This window comes from Erinaceus europaeus, chromosome 7, assembly GCF_950295315.1.
Source record: "Erinaceus europaeus chromosome 7, mEriEur2.1, whole genome shotgun sequence".
In the NCBI taxonomy this organism is placed as follows: Eukaryota; Metazoa; Chordata; class Mammalia; order Eulipotyphla; family Erinaceidae; genus Erinaceus; species Erinaceus europaeus.
In genome coordinates, this window is record NC_080168.1 from 111,689,391 (window position 1) to 111,712,948 (window position 23,558).

The 23,558-nt window shown below is 50.6% G+C and overlaps 2 protein-coding genes across 3 annotated transcripts; one reads left to right on the plus strand and one right to left on the minus strand.

Annotated features, from left to right (window-relative positions):
• Positions 1 to 5,699: 5,699 nt before the first annotated feature.
• AAAS (aladin WD repeat nucleoporin) lies at positions 5,700 to 19,395 on the plus strand. Of its 2 annotated transcripts, none has more exons than XM_007518182.2 (16): positions 5,700 to 5,954; positions 6,492 to 6,619; positions 10,407 to 10,462; positions 11,069 to 11,160; positions 11,334 to 11,380; positions 12,903 to 13,001; positions 13,541 to 13,684; positions 16,443 to 16,563; positions 17,002 to 17,126; positions 17,302 to 17,362; positions 17,473 to 17,563; positions 18,155 to 18,248; positions 18,326 to 18,393; positions 18,522 to 18,603; positions 18,959 to 19,043; positions 19,146 to 19,395. In XM_007518182.2, the coding sequence occupies exons 1-16, from the start codon at positions 5,832 to 5,834 to the stop codon at positions 19,368 to 19,370; spliced, it is 1,641 nt and encodes a 546-aa protein (XP_007518244.1). In that variant the 5' UTR covers positions 5,700 to 5,831; the 3' UTR covers positions 19,371 to 19,395. The 2 variants fall into 2 exon arrangements, with proteins under 2 accessions (XP_007518244.1, XP_060051245.1); XM_060195262.1 differs by lacking the exon at positions 5,700 to 5,954 and adding an exon at positions 5,971 to 6,106.
• Positions 19,396 to 19,449: 54 nt separating this feature from the next.
• MYG1 (MYG1 exonuclease) lies at positions 19,450 to 23,523 on the minus strand. Its single transcript, XM_007518184.3, has 7 exons — positions 23,174 to 23,523; positions 22,942 to 23,054; positions 22,016 to 22,175; positions 20,246 to 20,395; positions 20,019 to 20,141; positions 19,755 to 19,936; positions 19,450 to 19,662 (listed from the first exon to the last, which is right to left on the minus strand). Exons 1-7 carry the CDS (start codon positions 23,378 to 23,380, stop codon positions 19,470 to 19,472), a joined length of 1,128 nt encoding a protein of 375 aa, XP_007518246.1. The 5' UTR covers positions 23,381 to 23,523; the 3' UTR covers positions 19,450 to 19,469.
• Positions 23,524 to 23,558: the final 35 nt, after the last annotated feature.

Sequence of the window (23,558 nt, forward strand, 5' to 3'; positions counted from 1 at the left end):
AGGGTCTCACTTAATGGAGCTTCTCAATGGAATCTCTGTGAATAGGCTTGGTTAGCATCTCTGTTAAAGAACTGATGAGGATATTTCTCAGTTAGGGGACCCTTAATATTCCCAGCCCTGGCCAGAAGCTGTGAAGCCTCAATCCTATGGAGGGGAGAACTGGAATGCACCCCCTCCCTGGACCCCAGAGCAGGTCCTTCCAAAGCCCCTCCCTTGACACCATGGCCCCACCAGCTCAATCCCTTGTTGCCATGGTGATGGAGTTTGCAGCTTCCATCCTAGATGTGCTCTGTGGGGAAGCCCACCTGACAACAGGAGGACATTGACTTGGAGGTGCCCCTCCTGAAGAATGGAAGGGGAAGGCTTTCTCTGGGATCAGATTCAAATAAATCAAGTATTTATTGAGTGCAAGGTACTGTGCTAGGCCCGGTGCCTAGGAACCACGAGAAAGAAGGATCTATAGAGCTAGGAGGACAAGAGGTCCTCAAGATGACTGGAGGTGCATCCACAGGCGCCCTATCTCCGTCTTCAGATGCTCCCAGCTCCACCTCCAAGTGACTTTTAAAGCCGCTTAGTGCCTTTGAATGCCTTTCCTGTGACTTCGGACCCTCCTTTCCCATCTCCTGCCCCGGAGGCCCCAGGTTTAAAGGGTTCGAACCTCTGGAGCCTGGGGGAGAAGGTAATATTGTGGAAGGGATCATGCCCTCATGGAGTCTCTCTCTCTCTCTCTTTTTTTTTTTGTTTTTATTTAATAAATAAAAGTTGGATTTCAAATGTTGTCCTGGTGAGAGAAAAAAAAAAGGGAGGGAGGGAAGAAAAGTGAAGGGTGGCTTATAGGGTGGTGGGGTGGGGCGTTAATTTTGGCAAAATGCACAGTGCTCCCGGGTATCCTATTGTGCATCTGCCCATTATGCCCGGGGTGCAGGCTACCTCCCTTTTAAAAAAATAATTTTAATAAGAGGAATATAGAGAGAAACAACAGTGAGGACCAGAGCACTTCTCAGCTTTGGTTTGTGATGGTGCTGGGGATTGAACCTGACACCTCGGAGCCTCAGGCAGGCATGAAAGACTTTGCAGAACCATTATGCTGTCTCTCCAGCCTTGGAACCCTTCTTCCCACGGGTTGCCTCCGGGGTGCAGAACCCAGTGGCCAGAGGTCTCTGCCGAGAGGTCGCTCTCCCGCCCGCCGCGGAGTCAGCGGAGGAACAAAAGCCACTCTGTGGCGGCCGTGCCCGCGCCACAATAAGGCTTTGTGCGGCCCCCGGGCTCCCCCGCAGGCCCGAGGGGCGCAGGCCGCCGCCCCCCGCCCCCCGGCCCCCGCCCGGGTCCCCGCGCCCGCGGAGCTGCAGCGCCCCCGACAAGCCCCCAGGTGCGCGACGTCCCCCGCAGCTTCAAAGGCGCTTTGAAGACGCCCGCGGGCGGGGACCCGGCGGAAGGGCGCGCGGGCACCCACGGGCGCCCCAAGGGGACCCCGGGGCGGCGGGACCCGCCAGGGCCCGGCCCTCGGGCCTCCGGGTCCCCGCCGGGCCGGTGCCAGCTCCCGCCCGCAGCCGCAGCCCGGCGGCCCTGCCCTCCCCTGGCCCTCGGCCGCTTTCATCTTCGCTCCACTCCGCTTGGGGTTTTGCTGGTTTCTGGGAGATAAAACCCGCCTCAAATAGCGGCGGCGCGCTGCCAGCACAAACAGGGCCGGGCGGGCCATGTGCGCCTGGTGCCGGCCCCGGGCCGGGCAGGGCGGCGGGCGCAGCTCCAGGCACCCGGGCCCCGCCGGCGCTCCCCGCAAAGTGCGGGGGGCCTCTGCCTTAGCAGCTCCCGGCGCTGCCTCGGTTTCCCGCCCAGACGTCGCCCGGGGCTGGGAGGGAGGGGGGCTCTTGGCGCTGGAGACCCTCGGGGCGGTGGGTCGCAGTGGCTGGGTCTCCGGGGCTGACGCGCCCCCTGGTGAAGTTAGTGGGAACTGCGCCCGGCCGCTTCTGCCTCCCACGAATCTGCAAATTGTAAAGAAAAAAAAAATCTTGCAAAGGTTAAATAAGCAGTATGAGGGAGGGAATGGCGGGATATGGACGCACGTAGCTCGGCTCCCTCTCTCCAGTTCATATTACAGGGCAGCAGCGGGCATCTAGCTGATAATTACGGTTTACGAGGGTGGGTGGGGTGCTGGGGATCAGACTTCATCTAACTGAGGTGGAAGTTGCAGGTTCCTGGTCACTTGGGGGGAGGGGGTCTGGGATTGGATAGTGTGATGATTGGGTTTTCTGGTGCTCGCTAGTTTTTATGAAACATTCTTCAAGCTTTCTGTGAGTTTCCAGGTGACTATGAACTAATCTTGCAAATTGTAAGGAGGGGTATCAGGCTAAAGAGCGTTCATCTGGTCGGGTGCATGCTTAGGTTTGAACCCTGGCACGCCTGGGAGTAACAGGGACTTTCTACCTCTGCAACTGTCTCTCTCTGAAGAAAAAAAATAATAATGAAAATGTGGGCCAGTACAGCTTGGGAGGTGGTACAGTGACTAAAGCGTTTGACCCTCAAGTATGAAGTCCCAAGTTCAATCCCCAGTATTGTATGTGCCGAGAGTAAGTCATGGTCTGTCTCTCTCTTTCTCATAAACAAACAAATAATTTTTTTTAAGTATTATATCGGTAATCCTAGAGTTTCATGCATGAGTTTTTATTTTATTTTACCAGGGCATAGCTCTGATTTGTGGTGGTGCTGGAGACTGAGCCTGGGACATTTGGTGTCTCAGGCATGAAAGGTTTTTTGCATAATTATTATGCTATTTCCTTGGTCTTCATGCATGAGTTTTAACAGTTCCCTTGACCAATTCAATTCTTTTTTTTTTTTTTTTTTTTTTTAACCAGAGCACTGCTCAGCTCTGGCTTATGGTGGTGTGGGGGATTGAACATAGGACTTTGGAGCCTCAGGCATGAGAGTCTGTTTGCATAACCATTATGCTATCTACTCCTGCCCGACCAATTCAATTTTATTACTATAATTTATTTTTTTAATTGCCTTTAAAATTTTTTTAAAAATATTTTATTATTTATTTTCCCTTTTGTTGCCCTTCTTGTTTTATTGTAGTCGTCGTTGCTGGATAGGACAGAGAGAAATGGAGAGAGGAGGGGAAGACAGAGAGGGGGAGAGAAAGATAGACACCTGCAGACCTGCTTCACTGCCTGTGAAGCGACTCCCCTGCAGGTGGGGTGCCAGAGGCTCGAACCAGGGTCCTTACCACGTGTACCATGTGTGCTTAACCCGCTGCACTACTGCCTGACTCCCAAAATTATCTCTTTTCATGTTTATTTTTTACTATTTACTTATTGGATAGAGACAGAAGTTGAGAGGGAAGGGGGAGGCAGAGAGGGAGAGAGACAGACAACTGCAGACCTGCTTCACTACTTGTGAAGCTTCCCCCCTGCAGGTGGGGGCAGTGGCTCAGACCTGGGTCCTTGAGCATTATAACATGTGTCCTCAACCAGGTGTGCTGTCACCTGGCCCCCTATTACTTATTTTATGTTATTCATTTATTTATATTTTATTTTTACCAGAGCACTGCTCAGCTCTGGCTTGTGGTGGTACTGGGAATTGAACCTGTAGTGATTCTAGACTGTTTGTGGTGGAATCTATGACTTGTTGTAATTTGTCAGAAAAGTCATGGGAGAGGTAAATAGAATGCCCCACCAGCTAGTCTAAGGGGAGCAGTCAGTGGATGTGATGTCCAGGGGAAGAAACACAGCACGTCTGGTCCTCTGGTGGTTGTCAGCGCCAACTGATGAAATTTTTCTTCTTCATAGAGGGTCAGCTGTGGAACAAGCAAAACTAGGAGGCAAGGACCTGGTAGAGAAGAATTGACATGAAAATATAGGATGGTGTTGTACCAAAACACAGAGGAGGTGCATACACATTAGGTGAGGTTCCTTGAACATGAGGAATATTTTGAGAAAAGTGAGCAGTCAATAAACATGCAAAGATGAAGTCAGCAGTGGTAGGTCAGCAGAAAGAGAAGACTTGGAATTGAACCTGGGACTTAAGAGTCTCTGGCATGCAAGTTTTTTTTTACATAACCATTATTATTTAAATATTTATTTCCTTTTTGTTGCCCTTGTTGTTTTATTGTTGTAGTTATTATTTATTATTATTTTACTTTTTAAAATTACCTTTATTTATTTGATAAAGACAGTCAGAAATTGAGAGGGATGGGTGAGTGTAGAGGAACAGAAACAAAGACACACCTACAACACTGCTTCACCACTTGTAAAGCTTTCCCTCTGAAGAGGATCAGGAGCTCCAGCTGGGTCCTTGTGCATTGTAACATATGTGCTCAACCAGATGTGCCATGACCAGCCCCTTGCATAACCATTGTGCTGTCTCCCCAGCCTTCATTTTACTTTTTTTTTTTTTTTCCCAGAGCACTACTCAGCTGTGGCTTATGGTGGTGAGGGGGGGATTGAACCTGGGACTTCAGAGCCTCAAGCAGGACAGTCTCTTTGCATAACCATTATGACATCTACCCCCGTCCTCATTTATTTTATTTTTACCAAAGCATTGCTCAGCCCTGGCTTATGGTGTTAAGTACTGAACCTGGCATCTTTGGTACCTCATTACAGTGTGCATGGACCCAGGTTCAAGCCCCTGGTCCCCACAGGCAGGGGGAGAGCATCACAAGTGGTGAAGCTGGGCTGCAGGTGTCTCTCTGTCTCCCTTCTCAATTTCTCTGTCTCTATCTACTAAATAAGTAAATAAAAATTTAAAAAAGATCAAAAATTACAGATTAATTCATCGAACTGCTCAGCTCTGGCATGAGATGGTGCTGGAGTTTTCATCTGCAGCCTCTGGGACTTTAGGAATGAAAGTTGTTGCTCTGACAGACTGAGCTAACGCTCTGGCCCCAATTCCAATTTTTACTCCCCCCAAAATCAGAATGCCTGGCTTTGGTATTTCTAGGTTTCACTGCCTTTGTGCTCATTTTCCTGATGGTAATACTACTCTACACTTCATGGGGGTGGACTGTAAAAATTGCACACTTACTGTTACCAGGGCTGGGTGTGTGTGTGTGTGTGTTTTCTTACTTAAGAAAAAGTTTTTATTTATTTGATAGAGACAGAAATCAAGAGGAAAGGGGAGATAAACACCTGAGCACTGCTTCACCACTTGTGAAGTTTCTCTCCCTTACAGGTGGGGACTGGAGCTTGAACCCTGGTCCTTGCGCACAGTAACCTATGCACTTAACCAGATGAACCACTGCCCGGCCCCTTATTTTTCCATCTATTCCCAGCTTCCCTAACTCCGTGGGCTGTTGGTTCCGACAGGGCATGCACAGCACCTCCCCCCAAGGCCTCCTTTCTGACTGCCCCTCCAGGAGGCTTTCCTGCTGCCGCCAGTGAGTCTGTATTTTCCTCTGGACGATGCAGAATACTAGGAGGGTTTAATTAGGTACTTTCCCGAATGTGCTTTATTTTGGGTTTTTGGAGCTCAGTGTGTGTGGGGGGGGGTGTAGGGAGCATGGAGATTCGAAGTTGGGAAAAACAGCAGCCTCAAAAAAAAAAAAACACCACAAAACAAACAACCGTTCTGGCCCTAGTAACTACAGGCTGGCCCTGCGGACAAGCCGGCGCAGTTCCCCGTCGGGCCGCCAGAGGGCGAGCGAGGGACCTCCGGAAGTTCTCCCGGGACTGCGCACGCGTCCTTCCTCCCCTTGCTCTTTCCTTCACTTCCGTTGAGCTTTGCGTGTGTTTGTCCCAGGCGGGTACCCGTACGCCTCCGAATCTAGCCCGGGAACCGAGTCGTGGGAGGGGTAGCCACGAGTTTGCCGGAGTCCGACAGTTTCCTGGACCGGGAAGATGTGCTCCCTGAACTTATTTCCCCCGCCGCCTCCTAGGGGTCAAGTCACGCTTTACGAACACAATAACGAGCTGATGACAGGCAGTGGCTATGAGAGCCCGCCTCCCGACTTCCGGGGCCAGGTGGCTGGGCCGAGGCGGGCGGAGGGCACCTATCCACCAGGGGGCGCTGCCGGGCAGAGCCGGGGAGCTGGGGCGGCGGGGCCTCCAACAGCCTGGCCTGGAGAGGAGTAGGGGCTGAGGCTGGAAGACCAGGGATGCAGAGGAGAGGTGGGGTAGACTTGGAGCACAGGAGGGAAGGAGGATGCAACGGGGTGTGAGGGTGCAGGGGAACCCCTGAAAAGCTGGGGGTGGTGTCTGGGAGACCTGGGAAGAAAGCATCCCCCTTGGTGTTCCTGGAAGGGAAAGGAAGGTAAACTAACATTGAAAGTTTGCTAGGGGAAGAGCACCAGGTGTTCTCCATAAGCATCCCAAGACTCAAAGCAGCCCTGTCAGATACCATTCTAGTCTTACAGATGTGGGAGTTAAGACGGGTGATAAGGAAGTAGGAACAGGTGTTTGAAGTCTCTCATCCCATCTATGGGTTGAGGTGGAGGGACTTCTGCAGAGATGTAGGGAGGAGTCTGACTCACTGCCACACCTCTCACTTTTTGGCTGTAGTGGATCAATCTTCCCGTCCTAAACCTGACCAAGGATCCTCTGAAGACCCCCGGGAGGCTGGACCACGGCACGAGAACTGCTTTCATTCATCACCGGGAGCAAGTGTGGAAGAGATGTATCAACATCTGGTGAGACGGGCGAAGGTGATGTTGGGTCATGGTGTTCAGATCCTGGAGAGAATGAGATTCTCCCCCCCCCCCCCCCCCCCCGTGCTTCACGTTGCCCCTTTCTCTGTTGCTCGGAGCCACGCTACACACTTAGGTTAAATTGCAGGTCCTTATTGTGGGACACCATGGTGTGTAGCAGTTGCTTCATCTTGATCTCCACTGGTGCCTTGTTTTCTGGTTTGACTGTGTAGACCTGCTTCCAATCCTCATCTCTTGTCGTGATCATTTTCTGAGTGTTAGGGCCAGGCGGTAGCACAGCGGGTTAAGTGCACATGGTGTCGCTTCACAAGCGGTGAAGCAGGTCTGCAGGTGTCTTTCTCTCCCCCTCTCTGTCTTCCCCTCCTCTTTTGATTTCTGTCCTATCCAACAACAAGGACAACAGAAATGGGGAAAATGGGCAGGGGTAGATAGCATAATGGTTATGCAAACAGACTCTCATGCCTGAGGCTTCAAGGTCCCAGGTTCAATCCCCTGCACCACCGTAAGCCAGAGCTGAGCAGTGCTGTGGTTCTTCTTCTAGCGTTTGCCCTTCTTCCGTAGCCAGTCAACAGCGTCAGGTTGAGCCTGATGTAAAGTTTCGAGACCTCCTTTGAATCTGGAGAGGTGGCAGTCGTTGACTATGTGGGTCATAGTCTGTCTGTAGCCGCAGGGGCAGTTCGGGTCGTCCCTGGCTCCCCAGCGATGGAACATAGCGGCGCACTGGCCATGGCCTGTTCGATAGCGATTGAGGAGGGCCCAATCATAACGTGCTAGGTCAAAGCCGGGTTGACACTTGCAGGGGTCTGTGATGAGGTATTTGTTCTTGACCTCAGCTGACTGCCAACTCTGTTTCCAAGAGTCTGGAACAGAGAAGTTCAGTGTAGGCGTAGGGGACCAGATTGGGTGACGAGACGTCAAGCGTTGGACAGGGTGGGCGAAGATATCCGCGTATATTGGCAGGTCCGGTCGAGCGTAGACGTGGGAAATGAACTTAGATGATGCCGCATCCCGACGAATATCTGGCGGGGCGATGTTGCTAAGAACTGGCAGCCATGGAACCAGGGTGGAACGGATGGTTCCAGAAATTATCCTCATGGAGGAATATAATTTGGAATCGACCAAGTGGACATGGGGGCTACGGAACCATACTGGGGCACAGTATTCTGCAGTGGAACAGCATAATGCCAGAGATGATGATCGTAGTGTGGAAGCGCTCGTGCCCCATGAGGAGCTGGCCAGTCTTGCAATGATGTTATTCCTCGCGCCCACCTTTGCTGCAGTTTTTATGAGATGTTCGTGAAATGACAGAGTGCGATGGAGAGTAACGCCAAGATAGACTGGCTGGGCTTCATGCCGGATTCTCGTGTCGCCAAGCTGCACATTAAGCTCACGCAAGGCCGAGGCTTGGTGTAGATGGAAAACAGATGATACCGTTTTTGCAGTGCTAGGGATTAGTCGCCATTTTTTACAGTAATCAGATATCAGAGACATGTCTTTCCTGAGTGTTTCCTCGAGGATGTCGAACTTGGATGCCTGAGTCGCACAGCAGATGTCATCGGCATAGATGAACTTCCTTGAAGAAGTTTCTGGAAGGTCATTGATGTAAATATTAAATAGCGTAGGAGCCAGAACAGAGCCCTGGGGGAGGCCACTTGAGACAAGTCTCCATCTGCTACACTTGTCACCCAGAGGCACCCAGAATCTTCTGTTTTGGAGAAGAAACGATATAGTGTTGGCCACCCATGGAGGCAGGCATCTTGAGATCTTGACTAGGAGACCACGGTGCCAGACCGTGTCATAGGCTACTGTGAGATCAACAAAGACAGCACCCGTCTTTAAATTCTTCTGGAATCCATTTTCAATGTAAGTTGAGAGGGCCAGGGCTTGTTCGCAGGTAGATCTTCCTGGGCGGAAACCAGCTTGGGCAGGTGATAGAAATTTCTCTGTAAGATGAGAAATACGTGACAGAAGCAGCTTCTCAAGGAGTTTGTAACACACGGAAAGGAGAGAAATTGGTCTATAGCTGGCGGCCAGTGTTGGGTCTTTCTTTGGTTTCAAAACTGCTGTAATCTTCACACGATGCCAAACTTTGGGCATAGACTCAGATTCCAAGATGTGGGACAGGAATGAAGCGAGCCACGGGACCCAGGTTAAGAATGAGTTCTGGGGTGATGTTATCATAGCCAGCAGCTGTTCCCAGTTTAACCCTCTTCAAAGCATCTTCCAGTTCAGACAGTGTAAAGGGAGAGAGTTTTGGAGATGGACAAGATAACCGGAAGTGGGATGACCACTCGTGGGAAATTTCTCTTTTCCAGACTGGGTCAATCTGTGCTGTGGTGAAAAAAAAAAAAAGAAAAGAAAGAAAGAAATGGGGAAAATGGCCTCCAGGAGCAGTGGATTCTTAGTGCAGGCACCAAGTCCCACCAATAACCCTGGAGGCAAAAAAAAAAAGAGATAAAAGAAAATCACTTTCCAGGTGTTTACTTGAAGCTCAACAAGGTTGGGTATAAGGTTGTAATAGTCTCAGATGCAAGTCATTCATCTTGCATATGCAGTAGTGAAGCCATACTACCTAAATCTTGACATTTGACCTTGGGCAAATTACTTACTTTTTTTTTTCCCCTTTACTGGAGCACTGTTCAGCTCTGGCAGATGGTGGTGGTGGGGGGCTTGAACTTGGGACTTTGGAGCCTCAGGCATGAGAGTCTGTCTGCGTAACCATTGCCCCAAATTACTTAATCATTTGACTCTGTTTTCTCATTTGTAAAGTGAGTAAAGTGTAAAGCCATCTTACACGACTATGATGATAACACAGTGGCGGTCAAGCAGTTAGAATATGTGCTTGGCACATACTCTTTCCTTCAAAGGTTAGCTTTATTATTTATTTTTGTTGTCTCTGGGGCTTCCTATGTGACTTCATGTCTCCAGGCTGACTAAATGCCCAAGGACAGGTGACTAAAGAAGTTATGGGGTATATATTCAATGAAATATACTCTGGGGGCTGGGCGGTAGCACAGCGGGTTAAGCACCCATGGTACAAATAGCAGGGGCTTGAGTTAAGGATCCAGGTTTGAGGTCCCAGCTCCCCACCTGCAGGGGAGTCGCTTCACAAGCCGTGAAGCAGGTCTGCAGGTGTCTGTCTTTCTCTCCCCCTCTCTGTCCTCCCCTCCTCTCTCGATTTCACTCTGTCCTATCCAACAATGACGGCAGTAACAACAACAATAAACAACAAGGGCAACAAAAGGGGAAAAAAATAGCCTCCAGGAACAGTGGATTCTAGTGCCGGCACTGAACCTCAGCGGTAACCCTGGAGGTAAAAAAAAAAAAAAAAAGAAAAGAAATTCTACTCTGCGGTAAAAAAAAGATGTTATTGTGTCCTTTGGGACAAAGTGTGTATGACTGGAGGTGATTATGCTTAGCAAAATAAGAGATGAAAGACGACTACTGGATGGTTTCATTCATGTGGAATCTAGAGAGCTGATACACATGAACTTGAAAAAAGAAAAAAAAAGCAAGCAAGCCAACTTTCTAATTGATGAACATGGCAGAATGCCATCTAGAAGGTTCTTGTGATAATTAAATGATAAGCCAGTACATGAACGGCATGGCACACGGATGGTATTCACCGGGTGGCTGGGTTATTATTATTATTATTTAATTTCACATTGATTAAATTAGTGCAATGTGTAGAGAGGCTGCTGAAGGGAAGTCAAAGCAGTGTGACTCACCACTTCCTCTCTCTCTCTGTCATTGCCTCTCTCTCTCTCAGGCGCGAAGTGGGCCTTTCTGGGGTGTTGAATGAAATCGCAAACTCAGAGGAAGAGGGTAAGCATTTCTCCCACCTCCTTTAGTTGTGTGTTTTTAAGACGTCACTCTGGTACATGTGCTTCTGAGGACTGAACTCAGGACCTTATGCTTGAGAGTCCAATGCTTTATCCACTGTACCACCTGCCGGACCACCTCCTCCTTTAGTTTTTCAATTGATGCTTTCCGCTCATATTCCTTCTAGTTTATCCTAGCATCTCGCAGGCCAGCTCCTTCCCCACCTGATCCTTGTTTTCTTTTTGTATAAGCTTCATTCATTTATTAATGAGAGAGAGAGAAAGAGAGAGAGAGAGAGAACGAGAACCAGAGTATCACTCTGGCACATGCCAAGATGGGGTTCAAACCTGGGGCTCCATACTGGAGACTGCAGCACTCCATCCGCCCCACCACCTACTGGCAGTGACCCTTATTTTCATGGCCCAGTTGTCTAAGTTGGTACCATCTTCTTTTCTCTCTCCCTCCCCCTCAAACTCCCGAGTGGGTCTTCAGAGTGAGGTGTCCAGAGCAGTTGGTGGGCAGACAGACCTGGGAAGTGCTTGTCCTTGTCCATCCCTTCCCTAAAAGCCTGTGAATGGCTTAATCGGAGCTGCTTCCTCAACCCTATAGTGTTTGAGTGGGTGAAGACGGCTTCCAGCTGGGCCCTGACACTGTGCCAGTGGGCCTCCTCGCTGCACGGGTCCTTGTTCCCCCACCTGTCCGTAAGTCTGACTTCCTCCCTTGGCTCTCCCGGAGTGCTCCCTCCTCCTGCCCCTTGCCAGTATGGCGCGGGGAGACTGCAAAGGGGGGAGTGGTGCAGCCCTCTCAACCCGTGGGAAAATCGCGAGGCAAGTTCCCTTGTCCCAGTGTGCGCTCTGTCCACTTGTTCTTTTAGCTCAGGAGCGAAGATCTGATTGCTGAGTTTGCCCAAGTCACAAACTGGTGAGTGTATACTGTACAGCTAAGATACATTTTAATTTCAAGATTTATTCCTAAGAATTATCATTATTGGATAGAGACAGACAGTAAGAGCAGAGCCTGAAGCTTCTTACATTGTGCTAGGGGCCAGGCTCGGAACTTGGTCTTGACATAGCAAAGCAGCATTAGCCAGTTGAGTTGTTTTGCTGACCCAGAGATTTATTAATGGGGGAGAGAGAGGGAGAGAGAACCAGAGCAGCACTCTGGCACATGCCCTGCAGGGGATTGGACTCATGACCTCATGCCTGAATGCACCACCTTCCAGACTGTAGCTGTGGGGCTTTCATGTGCACCTAGGGGCTGGGTAGTGGCGCACCTGGCTGAGTGCACATTACAGTGCACAAGGACCCAGGTTCAAGCCCCAGATCTCCACCTGTGGGGGGGAAGCTTCGCAAGTGGTGAAGCAGGGCTACGGGTGTCTATCTCCCCCATCCCTCTCAATTTCTATCTCTATCCCATAAATAAATATAATAACAATAAAAATCTGCATCTTAGTTTATTATTCAAAGATACTGATTATATATATATATTCATTCACTGAAATGTGTGGAAGAGAGAACCAGGGCATCATTCTGGCACATTTGGTTCTGGGTGTTGAACTTGGGGACCTCGTGTTTCCAAGCCCAGGCTCTAGCCACTGTACTACCTCCTGGCCCACACCTTGGAATTAAAAAAAATTTTTTTTTCATTATCTTTATTTATTTATTGGACAGAGACAGTCAGAAATCAAGAGGGGAGGGGGTGACAGGGAGAGAGACACCTGCCGCCCTGCTTCACCACTTGCAAAGCTTTCCCCCTGCAGGTGGGGACCAGGCACTCGAACCTGGATCCTTGAGCACTGTAACATGTGAGCTCAACCAGGTGTGCTACCACCCGGCCCCTACCTTGGAATTGCTTTTGGGAAGGGGAACATCAAAGGCAGTGGCCACTCTTCACATTCTCATTCCTTCTCCTTCCCAAGAAAGGAAAAAGTAACCAAAATAGAGTTGGGGAGTCGGGCGGTAGCACAGTGGGTTAATTGCACGTGGCGCAAAGCACAAGGACCGGCGTAAGGATCCCAGTTTGAGCCCCCGGCTCCCCACCTGCAGGGGAGTCGCTTCACAAGCGGTGAAGCAGGTTTGCGCAGGTGTCTTTCTCTCCCCCTCTGTCTTCCTCTCCTCTCTCCATTTCTCTGTCCTATCCAACGACAACATCAAGAACAAAAACAATATTAACTACAGCAATAAAACAAGGGCAACAAAAGGGAATAAATAATTTAAAAAAAAAAGAGTTGGGCCAGGGAGGTGGGTCAGCATGTTAGAGCACAGGACTCGCATCTCTGAGGCCCGAGGCTCAGTTCCTGGCATTGCCAGACGCCCCAGCTGAGTACTGCTGTGATATCAGTCAGTCAATCAGTCGTGTCCTCATGTGCCGGTAAACCCAAGCTTCCTGAACAGGGTGTGGGAGGGCCAGGCGTAGACGGCACGTCCCCTCCCTGCTGCTGCAGGTCCGCTTGCTGCTTGCGAGTCTTCGCATGGCACCCCCACACCAACAAGTTTGCAGTGGCCCTGCTAGATGACTCCATCCGTGTGTATAACGCCAGCAGGTACGTGGGAGCACGCAGGGTGGGCCCATCTCCCCTTTCCTCTTCAGCCTTGTTCCTAGTAAGCCCCACAGTGGCTGGCTGTGGCCCTGGCACTCCTAGAAGCGGCATCAGGGAAGCTGTACAATTTGCTAGGTTCTTTCTTTCGTTCTTTTTTTTTTCCTTGCCATGCAGGCTTTATTTATTTATTTGATAGAGGCAGCCAGAAATTGAGCGGGAAGAGGGAGGGGGTGATAGAGAGACACCTGCAGCCCTGCTTCACCACTTGCGAAGCTTTCCCCTTGTAGGTGGGGATTTGGGGCTTGAACCTGGCTCCCTGCACATTGTTAACGTGTGCGTGCGCTTAACTGGGAGCACCACCACCCGGCCCTGATACGTCTTCTTTCTACACCTAACCTATATATGCCCTGTACTTCTGTCCCACAGTGCCTCTGGGTGCTGGGTGGTCAGCTTCCTTCTCTGTGCCTTTCCCTCCTTGACTGCACTCAGGTCCCTGATCCTTCAGGCCCTGCTTTGACTCGGTCCCTGTTCTTTCACCCTAGCACTATAGTCCCCTCCCTGAAGCACCGGTTACAGAGAAATGTGGCAGCCCTGGCCTGGAAGCCCCTGAGTGCTTCTGTGTTGGCCGTGGCCTGCCAGAGCTGCATTCTCATCTGGACCCTGGACCCCACCTCCTTGTCTACCCGGTGAGTCCCAGCAGCCTGTCTTACCTTGCCCTGGGGGTTTGGCCATGCTAGGGCAGTGGGCTGGGAGAAGAGAGAACGCTCTAATCTAGAGAAAGCGACATACCACAAGTAGAGGCATCTGGGGTTGGAGTGTGTAACCTCTGTGTGTAACCATGGGTCACGGAGTAGACAGACTCTGAAAGAGTCCATCAGGTGTAGATTTAAAGGGAGGAACGGAGACAGTGATTAGGGAGTTAAATTAAAACCTATGCAACTGGGGGCCAGGCGGTGGCGCACCTGGTTGAGTGCACATGTTGCAGTGCACAAGGACCTGGGTTTGAGCCCCTGGCCCCCACCAGCAGGGGGAAAGCTTTGTGAGTGGTGAAGCAGGGCTGCAGGTGTCTCTCTGTCTCTCACCTTCTCTATTGTTCCCTTCCCTCTCTTTCTGGCTGTCTTTGTCCAATAAATACATAAAGATTAAGAAAAAAATTAAAAATAAAAGGTTTATAGAAAAAAAAAACAACTATGAAACTGGAAGAAAGGGCAGGGGGAGATAGCATAATGGTTATGCAAAGAGACTTTAATACCTAAGGCTCTGAAGTCCCCACCATAAGCCAGAGCTGAGCAGTTCTCTGGTTAAAAAATAAAATAAATTCCAGTTTGAGCCCCCAGCTTCCCACCTGCAGGGGGGTCGCTTCACAAGCAGTGAAGCAGGTCTGCAGGAGGTCTGCAGGTCTGTCTTTCCTCCTCTCGATTTCTCTGTCCTGTTCAACAACAGCAGCTATACAGCAATAACAATAACAACCATAACAAGGGCAACAAAATGGGAGAAATAGCCTCCAGGAGCAGTGGATTTATAGTGCTGGCACCGAGCCCCTGAGATAACCCTGGAGGCAAAGAAAAGTAAATGAAACTGGCAAAAAGAATTCCCACAAGAAGTAACTAAATATAAAGCTAGAAACTGGCTCTTTAAATCATGGCTAACAAAGAAAACCGTTTGGCCAGCGTGATTGAAAGGGAGGTGGTCCAGTGGGCAAGTTAAACTCTGAAGCATGAAATCATGAACTCCTGGGCTTTTTTTTTTTTTTTTTAACTTTTTTCTCCCAAGTTTTATTTTGTGAAGTAGCCCTTTTTAGTTTATTTTCATTTTTTTTTTAAAGTTTATTTCCTTTTTGTTGCCTTTGTTTCTATTGTTGTTGTAGTAATTATTGTTATTGATGTCGTCGTTGTTGGATAGGACAGAGAGAAATGGAGAGAGGAGGGAAAGAGAGAGGGAGAGAAACACCCGCAGACCTGCTTCAACGCCTGTGAAGCAACTTCCCTGCAGATGGGGTGCTGCCGACTCAAACCAAGATCCTTACGACAGTCCTTGCACTTTGTGCCACGTGCTCTTAACCTGCTGCGCTACTGCCTGACTCCCTGTTGTTGTTCTAATGTAGCCTTTTATGCCCCCTTGGAGTCTTTCTAAAATGCCACTACCACTTAAAATCTTTTCTTTTTTTTTTAATATTTTATTTATTTATTCCCTTTTGTTGCCCTTGTTGTTTTATTGTTGTAGTTATTATTATTGTTGTTGTTGGATAGGACAGAGAGAAATGGAGAGAGGAGGGGAAGACAGAGAGGGGGAGAGAGAGATAGACACCTGCAGACCTGCTTCACCGCCTGTGAAGCGACTCCCCTGCAGGTGGGGAGCCGGGGTTCGAACCGGGATCCTTATGCCGGTCCTTGTGCTTTGCGCCACCTGCGCTTAACCCGCTGCGCTACCGCCCGACTCCCCTTAAAATCTTTTCATGGAGGGCTAGCAAATAGCTCGCTGCTTTGCCATGTGCACCACCCAGGTCCCAGCCTAGCCCTCACTGCACTGAAGAAAGTTCCATTGCTGTGGTTTCTTTTACTCTTCTCTCTCTCTCTCAAAACAACAACAACAAAAAACAACTTTCATGGTTTTTACTTGGTCTGCATTTTTTTCATCCAGTTGGTCAGAGTATTTATTTCTCCTTAAAACCTATAATGAAATTTTATTGCCTTTAACCTTTTTTTTTTTTTTTTTTTTTTTTTTTAACCAGAGCACTGCTCAACTCAGGCTGATGATGGTTCGGGGGATTGAACCTGGGACTTTGGAGAATCAGGCATGACAGTCTCTGCGTAACCACTATGCTATCTAACCCTATTTACCCATTTTTCTTTTATTTTTTTAAACTTTATTCATTTTTTTCCCTTTTATTTATTTATGAGAAAGATAGGAAGAGAGAGAACTAGACATCATTCTGGTACATGTGCTGCCGGGGATTGAACTCAGGACCTCATGGTTGAGAATCCAGTGCTTTATCCACTGTGTCACCTCCCGGACCACGTTTACCCATTTTTCAACATGAAAAATTAACTTTCACACGTGACTTATCCTTTCATTGTTTGCAGAATTTTTTCCCCTTAACTTCTGTGATCCTTATTGATTTCCCTTGAGATTTGAGTTCAGAGGGTCCATTGGGATCTGGGACTTAATAGGAGGCGAGGAGCAGCCTGGTGGTGGTGTACCCAGTAGAGCGCACGTTACAGTGCTCAAGGATCCAGGTTTAAGCCCCTGGTTCTCACTTGCATGGGAAAAGCTTCACATGCTGTGAAGAAGTGCTGCAGGTGTCTCTCTCACTCTGTCATCCCTTTCCCTCTTGATTTCTGTCTCTATCCAAAATAACAACGTATTTTTAAAAACAGGAGGCAAGGAAACAGAGATAGGTTTTCTTACTGCCTCCCAACTCTATGCCCCGTTCTCCCTTGGAAGGCCCTCCTCTGGCTGTGCCCAAGTGCTGTCTCACCCTGGGCACACACCTGTCACCAGCCTGGCCTGGGCCCCCAGTGGGGGGCGGCTGCTCTCGGCTTCACCTGTGGATGCTGCTATCCTGGTGAGTTGCCCCCGCCGGTTCCTCACCTGGTGAAGATCCTGGGGAATGAAAAGTGGGGGGTGGTGGTGGTCTTAGACTTACCCAGAAGAGCTGCACCATCCAGACTCCACTGAGACTTTAAATTCTGCCTCAAGGTTCAGGAATGGAGATTGGCTGGTGGAGCCTGTCCTTTCACCCTGGGGCTCATCCCAAGTCTCGAAGATAATTCTTCCTGCCGCAGTCACTGTGAACCCGCACCTAGTTTCCTCTTCCAATTTAATTGCCCTCCCCCGTTCCCTCCCATTTCATCCTTTGTTTTTTTAAAGATTTTATTTATTCATGAGAAGTGATAGGAGAGAAAGAGCGGACATCACTCTGGTGTTGCTGGGGATTGAACTCGGGAGCTCATGCTTGAGAGTCCAGTGCCCTAGTCTCACTTCCTTGCCCCTCCTCTCCTAGGTATGGGATATCTCAACAGAGACCTGTGTTCCTCTGCCCTGGTTTCGAGGAGGTGGGGTTACCAACCTGTTCTGGTCCCCAGATGGCAGCAAAGTCCTGGCTACCACTCCTTCAGCTGTCTTCCGGTGAGTGGCTATAGGGAGGGCAAGGAGGGTCTAGAGAAAGGCACTTGGCTTCTGGGACTTTGAGCAGGCAGTGTCCCTGCGATCAGTCTGACTGGACCCTGGGGCTGGTGGAGTAAGTCCACATTTTAGAACCAGGAGGGCCCTAAGCTAGGTTCTTTCTGTGTCTCTCTTGCAGAGTCTGGGAGGCCCAGATGTGGACTTGCGAGAGGTGGCCTACTCTTTCAGGGCGCTGTCAGGTAAGGGGCGCCCTTATAGACACCGGGAAGGTGAATCCCACCACCCTGCTTTTCCTGTACCTCCCCACATACAGACCACCCTTCTCCTGCCTTTTCTTTCCTGATGCCAGACTGGATGCTGGAGCCCAGATGGAAACAGACTGCTGTTCACTGTGTTAGGGGAACCACTGATTTACTCCTTGTCATTCCCAGAGCGCTGTGGTGAGTCAGGGGAAACACTGGAGGGCTGCAGAGTATGTGGGTGACCAGAAAGAGGCAGCGAGCTCTGAAACAGGTTACTGTGTAGAATACTGGAGCTATAGGAGCTGGGGTACTACAGAGGTGTTTTTTCTTTTGACTTATTGGGGGCGGGGTGATGGCACACCTGGTTGAGCACACATTGCCATACATAAGGACCTGGGTTCGAGCCCCCACTCCCTACCTGCAGGGGTGAAGCTTCTCTCCCTCCTCTCAATTTCTCTGTCCTATCAAATATAATAGAAAAAAGGAAAAAATAGCCACCAGGAAGCGGTGGATTTATAGTGCAGGCACTATAGAGCCCCAGGAATAATCCTGGAGGCTAAATCAGTCAAGAACAAAAAGGGGGAAGTGGGTGGGGGCAGAGAGAAACAAAGAATCACTGGCATTCGCACTGCTGGGGATCCGGTTCTGGAATTCACCCCCACAAGCAGAATGCTTTATCCATTGCGGCCCCTCTTGAACAGAGGTAGTGAAGCTTGAGCTGGAAAGGTGGCAGGGGCCAGTGAGAAGCCAGTCAATCCCTGTGTGAGCAACTTTGGCCCTTACCTATAGGTGAGGGAAAGGGGCGCGTCGGAGGTGCTAAGTCAGCAACGATTGTGGCCGATCTGTCTGAGACAACAATACAAACACCACAAGGAGAAGAGAGGTGAGCTGAAGGAGGGGCATTGAAAGTCAGGTGGGAGGGACTGCACTGAGCTCCCTGAACCACTGTCTGACCCACAGGCTCGGGGGAGAGGCTCACTCCATGGTCTGGGACCCCAGTGGGGAACGTCTGGCTGTGCTCATGAAAGGTAAGCGGAAAGGACTCCCACCGGGCCAGAGCTGCCTTTCGAGTAGTGCCCGTGCTCTGGAACACAGTTCTCTGTGCCGCCCTGGGATTCTGCTCCAGGGCTGCCCCTGACCTGCGTTCATTTCTTAGGAAACCCCCGGGTTCAAGACGGCCAACCAGTCATCCTTCTTTTTCGCACCCGAAACAACCCTGTGTTCGAGCTGCTGCCTTGGTGAGTGTGGGGCAGTGGTTTAGGTCCAGGCTCCTCACAGGCCGTCCCACACCAGATCCACACCCTGCCACATCTGCCATCTCCAGTTCCAGATTCACCTTCTCTTTCTTTTTTAATATTTATTTATTCCCTTTTGTTGCCCTTGCTGGTTTTTATTGCTGTTGTCCTTGTTGGACAGGAGGGGATGACAAAGGGGGAAAGACAGACACCTGCAGACCTGCTTCACCGCTTGTGAAGTGACTCCCCTGCAGGTGGGGAGCCGGGGGCGCGAACCAGGATCCTTAAGCCGGCCCTTGGGCTTTACACCATGAGCGCTTAACTCACTGTGCTACTTCACGTTCTCTTCTTTCCCTAGTGGCATTATCCAGGGGGAGCCAGGAGCCCAGGCCCAGCTCATCACTTTTCATCCCTCCTTCAGCAAAGGGGCTCTGCTCAGTGTGGTGAGTAGGCTGGGATGGTGTGGAGCGCCCAGGGGCCTTGGCTGCTGTGTCTGTCCTGGCATGTAGGCGGGGGCTCTGATACTTTTCTCCTTTTTTCTGCAGTGCTGGTCCACAGGTCGAATCGCTCACATCCCTCTCTACTTTGTCAACGCCCAGTTCCCACGCTTTAGCCCAGTGCTTGGTCGAGCTCAAGAGCCTCCAGCCGGGGGTGGAGGCACCATTCACGATCTGCCCCTCTTTACTGAGACATCCCCAGCCTCCGCCCCTTGGGACCCTCTCATGGGTTCACCACCTGCTCAGTGTCCCTCCCCTCAAGCGCACTTCTAATAATAAAAAGCTTCTTCTTCCTTAAGTTCCAGTAAGTCTATGGAATGGTCCAGAGCAAAAATGGAACAAAGACCTGGTCAGTATGAGGTGGAAGCAGCTTTATTGGGCGAGGGCATTTGTGGGAGGTGTGGGGCGTTGTGCCAGCGTGGCCCGGGCCAAGCTCAAGGCACCTTCTCGGGTACGGTGCCCACCAATGAAGCCACTAGCATGGACGAAGACACAACCAGGGATCCCACTGACCTGGTCCAGGGCTTCATCCCGAAGACCCCGCCATGGTTCTAGCAGGGGCAGCCTATGAGTGAGCAGAGAGAGGAACTTGGTGGGAGCAGAGTATGGAGGCAGAAACGGGCTGAAGGCCTGCACTGTGCTTCCCCGGGGCCTTACCGACTCTGGAATGAGTGGAGCTCCTTGGGCACACACTGTACCCGCCACTGTCCAGACTGGTCGGTATAGATGACGAAGGCGATGGCCACTGGCGGGGACAGCTCACTCTCCAGGTGGTAGAGGTGCTCCTTCCATGGGCAGCCTCCTTTTGCCAACTCGATTATCTCTCCACTTGGGTCCACCTGGAAGGGAAGTGAGGCATGACCAGAAGGTTCAGGGCGGGAGCGGAACACCAAGCAACAGTGCCACCTCCTTCACCTTTACCTGGAATCGCTGGGCCAAGGCCTCTTTCACCAAGGCCTGAGCTGGCAGCCAGCTGTGCTGGTAGAAGTCGAGTCTCTGCAGAAACTCCTCCTGAACCAGATCCATTGCACGCTTGAACCCAGCCTGGGAGTCATGGGAATCGGACTCATGCTGCTGGTCTGGATTTTTGACTTTGTGGGGAGGGGGTGGGCAAAACCACCATCTTTCGTCCTCGGGGCTTTCCTTACCTCTGTGTCTTGATTGGGCTGGTTCCAGGTGGGATTAAGGCGTGCAACTCTGGCACTCAAGGTGGTGGTCAGTGCGTAGCGAGGCTCTCCCTCCCACTGGGAGATCCCGTTGTCCACTGCATCCACCTCCTCCACAAAGTTCTCGTACATCTACGGTGGAAATGCTCTTGAGAGACCTCCATTTGCATTAACGTTTTATAGGTGCTGGAACAGACATCAAGAGCTGGGGTGTGGCTCTGGGAGGACTGTGCCACATGCTTCAACAGTCGCTACATCTCGCACCCCCAGAAATGGAGTTTGGGGGCAGGGGCTGAGCACTAACTTCCCCATATGTGAGGATCCAGGTCTGAGCCACCTGCCACATGGGGTACTTGCACAGGGAAGTTGTATAAATTGTGGAGCAGCAATGCTGTGGGGGAGGGGAAGGGTGGTGGTGGAAGGAGCTGGGGCCACAGCATAATGGTTATGTAAAAAGTCATGCCTGAGGTTCTGAGGTCTTGAGTTCACTCTCCAGCTCCGCCATAAGCCAGTGCTGAGCAGTGCTCTGGCACAATAAAGCTTTAAGAAATAATTTGAAAAATCAGTGAGGGGTGGTGGTGAAATAGCTGAGACAGGTGTTTTCGTCATGTGCATGATCCCAGTTCAAGTCCAGCCGCTACCAGTCTGAAAGAAGCTTTGTGCTGTGGTCTCACATTGCCTCTCTTGAATGAGGGGGGAAGGTGGGGGGTCCTAGGAGTGGTGGAATTGTCACAAAGCCTGACCAAAAATTCTGATGGCAATAATATGGGTTAGGAGTATTGAAAAATTACCCAACAAGATAGGCCTACATGGGTGGTCCAGGAGGTGGCCCAGTGGATAAAGCACTGACTCTCAAACATGAGGCTCTGAGTCCAATCCCTGGCAGCACATGTACCAGAGTGATATCTGGTTCTCTCTCTTCCTATATTTCTCATTAAAAGTAAAGATAATAATAATAATAGGCCTACATGGTAATACGTCACAACTTTTAGCGCAGAGAGACTCCCTTATAACTAGCACCGCTTAGCATGCATTTCATCATGATGCTTATTTATAACTTGTATTTAATTTAGGCACTGGTTTAAAAGCTTCTGAGAATTAGAAAAGTCACCTAGTTTAAAACCTTGGTATTCCAAACGTTGCAGTGCAACTGTTTACTTTTTGGATCATACCAACTCAGTGTCATAGACAACACAGCACTAAATAGCAAGTGATACAAGCTGACTGAAACTGAAGTCTGACTTGGGCACTTCACAGAAGTTACTCAAAATTAAAGACCCAACGTGTAGGCCAGAGCCATAGCCCTGCTACTTCCCCGCTCACAGGGGATGTTAAAGAGAATTCAATCATCAGACTCTCGACATCAAGCTTCCTACTTTGTGGACCCCAGTGAATTACAGAGGTGCCTAAGTGTCCCCTCTACCTTCAGGGCAACCAGAACCTCGGAGCCATATGCTCCCAAGCATAAGCACCCTCCTGTTAGCAAGTTGCTAAACAAACTTTTTGAATGTGTCGGGTCAAGAAAAGCGATGGAAACACCCACTTCTCAACCGCCCGCCCAGGCTGGAGGCAGGGGCTACTGACCTTCGGGGGGGGGGGGGGGGGGGGGGGGATGAGCTTGGTGGGGAGAGGGTGCTGGGTGGCTGTGGGGCAGGAGCCCTGACTGGAGGTCCAGTCTTAACTGCTGTGAGCGCCACACTCAGCTAGCCTGGAGGAGGTGCACCAGGGGTGTGCGTATCCTCAGGTCCCCACCTTGTCATACAGGGTGCCCACCACACTGTCCTCTTCACTAGTGCCCAGCAACTGGGCCAGCAGCTTGTGGCCAAAGTGTAGATAGACGAGTCCCGCGCTGCTCAGCTTGGTCTGCCACGGCTTTCCAGGTGACAGCGAGCTCATGGTCTCTGTGAAAGACCTGAGGGGCACAGAGAGGTAGATGTGAGGTGGAGCCAAGCTCAGATATCCCAGCAAGGCCTTGTATAGGTGTGTGTGTGGTTTCAACCAGGTGTGCCAACTACCCAGTCCCATAAAATACAGTTTTTAATTTCTTTATTCGGGAATTAATGGTATACAGTCGACAGTAAAATCCAATAGCTTGTATATGCATAATATTTCCAGATAACAATATAATCCCCACTAGGTCTCCTCCGCCATCACGTTTCAGGACCTTAACCGCCCCCCCCCCCCCCCGAGTCTTTTACTTTGCTGCAACGTACAAAAAATAAAATATTTTTAAAAATGAAAAACTATTCATATGAGATAAGAGCACCAAATCACTGCACAATGCACGAAGGCTTGAACTTGTGTTTTAGATAACAGATTAAAAATGACTCACTCCATGTACAGTGGTTAAGAGACGTCCGTTAGCTTGAAGAAAAAAAAAAAAGGGAGTCGGAGGTAGCGTAGTGGGTTAAGCGCAGGTGGCGCAAAGCGCAAGGACCGGCGGAAGGATCCCGGTTTGAGCCCCCGGCTCCCCACCTGCAGGGGAGTCGCTTCACAGGCGGTGAAGCAGGTCTGCAGGTGTCTGTCTTTCTCTCCCCCTCTCTGTCTTCCCCTCCTTTCTCCATTTCTCTCTGTCCTATCCAACAACGACCACATCAATAACAACAACAACTACAACAGTAAAACAAGGGCAACAAGAGGGAATAAGTATTTTATTAAAAAATGTATCTAGCACTCACCTCTGGTGATGGTCATATCGGTGTCTCTGAGGGTCGTACTCGCCACCCACATCCACCACGATGTCACAAGAAGCCAGCTTCATGGGGTCCCGAGTCCGCACGATCTCTGCATCCTGTAGGAACACAGGAGAGGGGCTGCAGGGGTCGCGGGAGTGGGGTGTGACCGGGTCTTCACCGGCGCCCCGAGGGGCAGCGGGCGGGCGCAGCGCGCGGCCGTACTCGGTACTCTTACCCGGTACTCCGGCAGGAGGCGCAGCAGCGCGCACGCCAGCGCCTCGTCGCAGTGGAAGGTGCCGTTGTGAGTTCCGATTCGGGGCGGTGCCATTTGGTCGCTGCGGGGCCGCTTGGAGGGCAGCAGGGACTCCGGGCTGAGCATGCGGGGCCGAGTCTGGAGAAGCAGAAGCTGCGAGCCCAGCCAGCGCAGGAAGCGCGGGCCCATGCGGATTTTTCCCACGGGCGAGGAACGACCCGGAAGCGGAAGCTCCTGCGTGTCCCGACTTCCGCTTGACTGGCGTTACCAGGGCAACCGAGCCCTTGGTGGAAGACAGCTCAAGACTAGCTTGAACCTCCAAAGAAGCCTCCAAAAGGAGTTGGGCGTCACAGCACTGATCAGGATG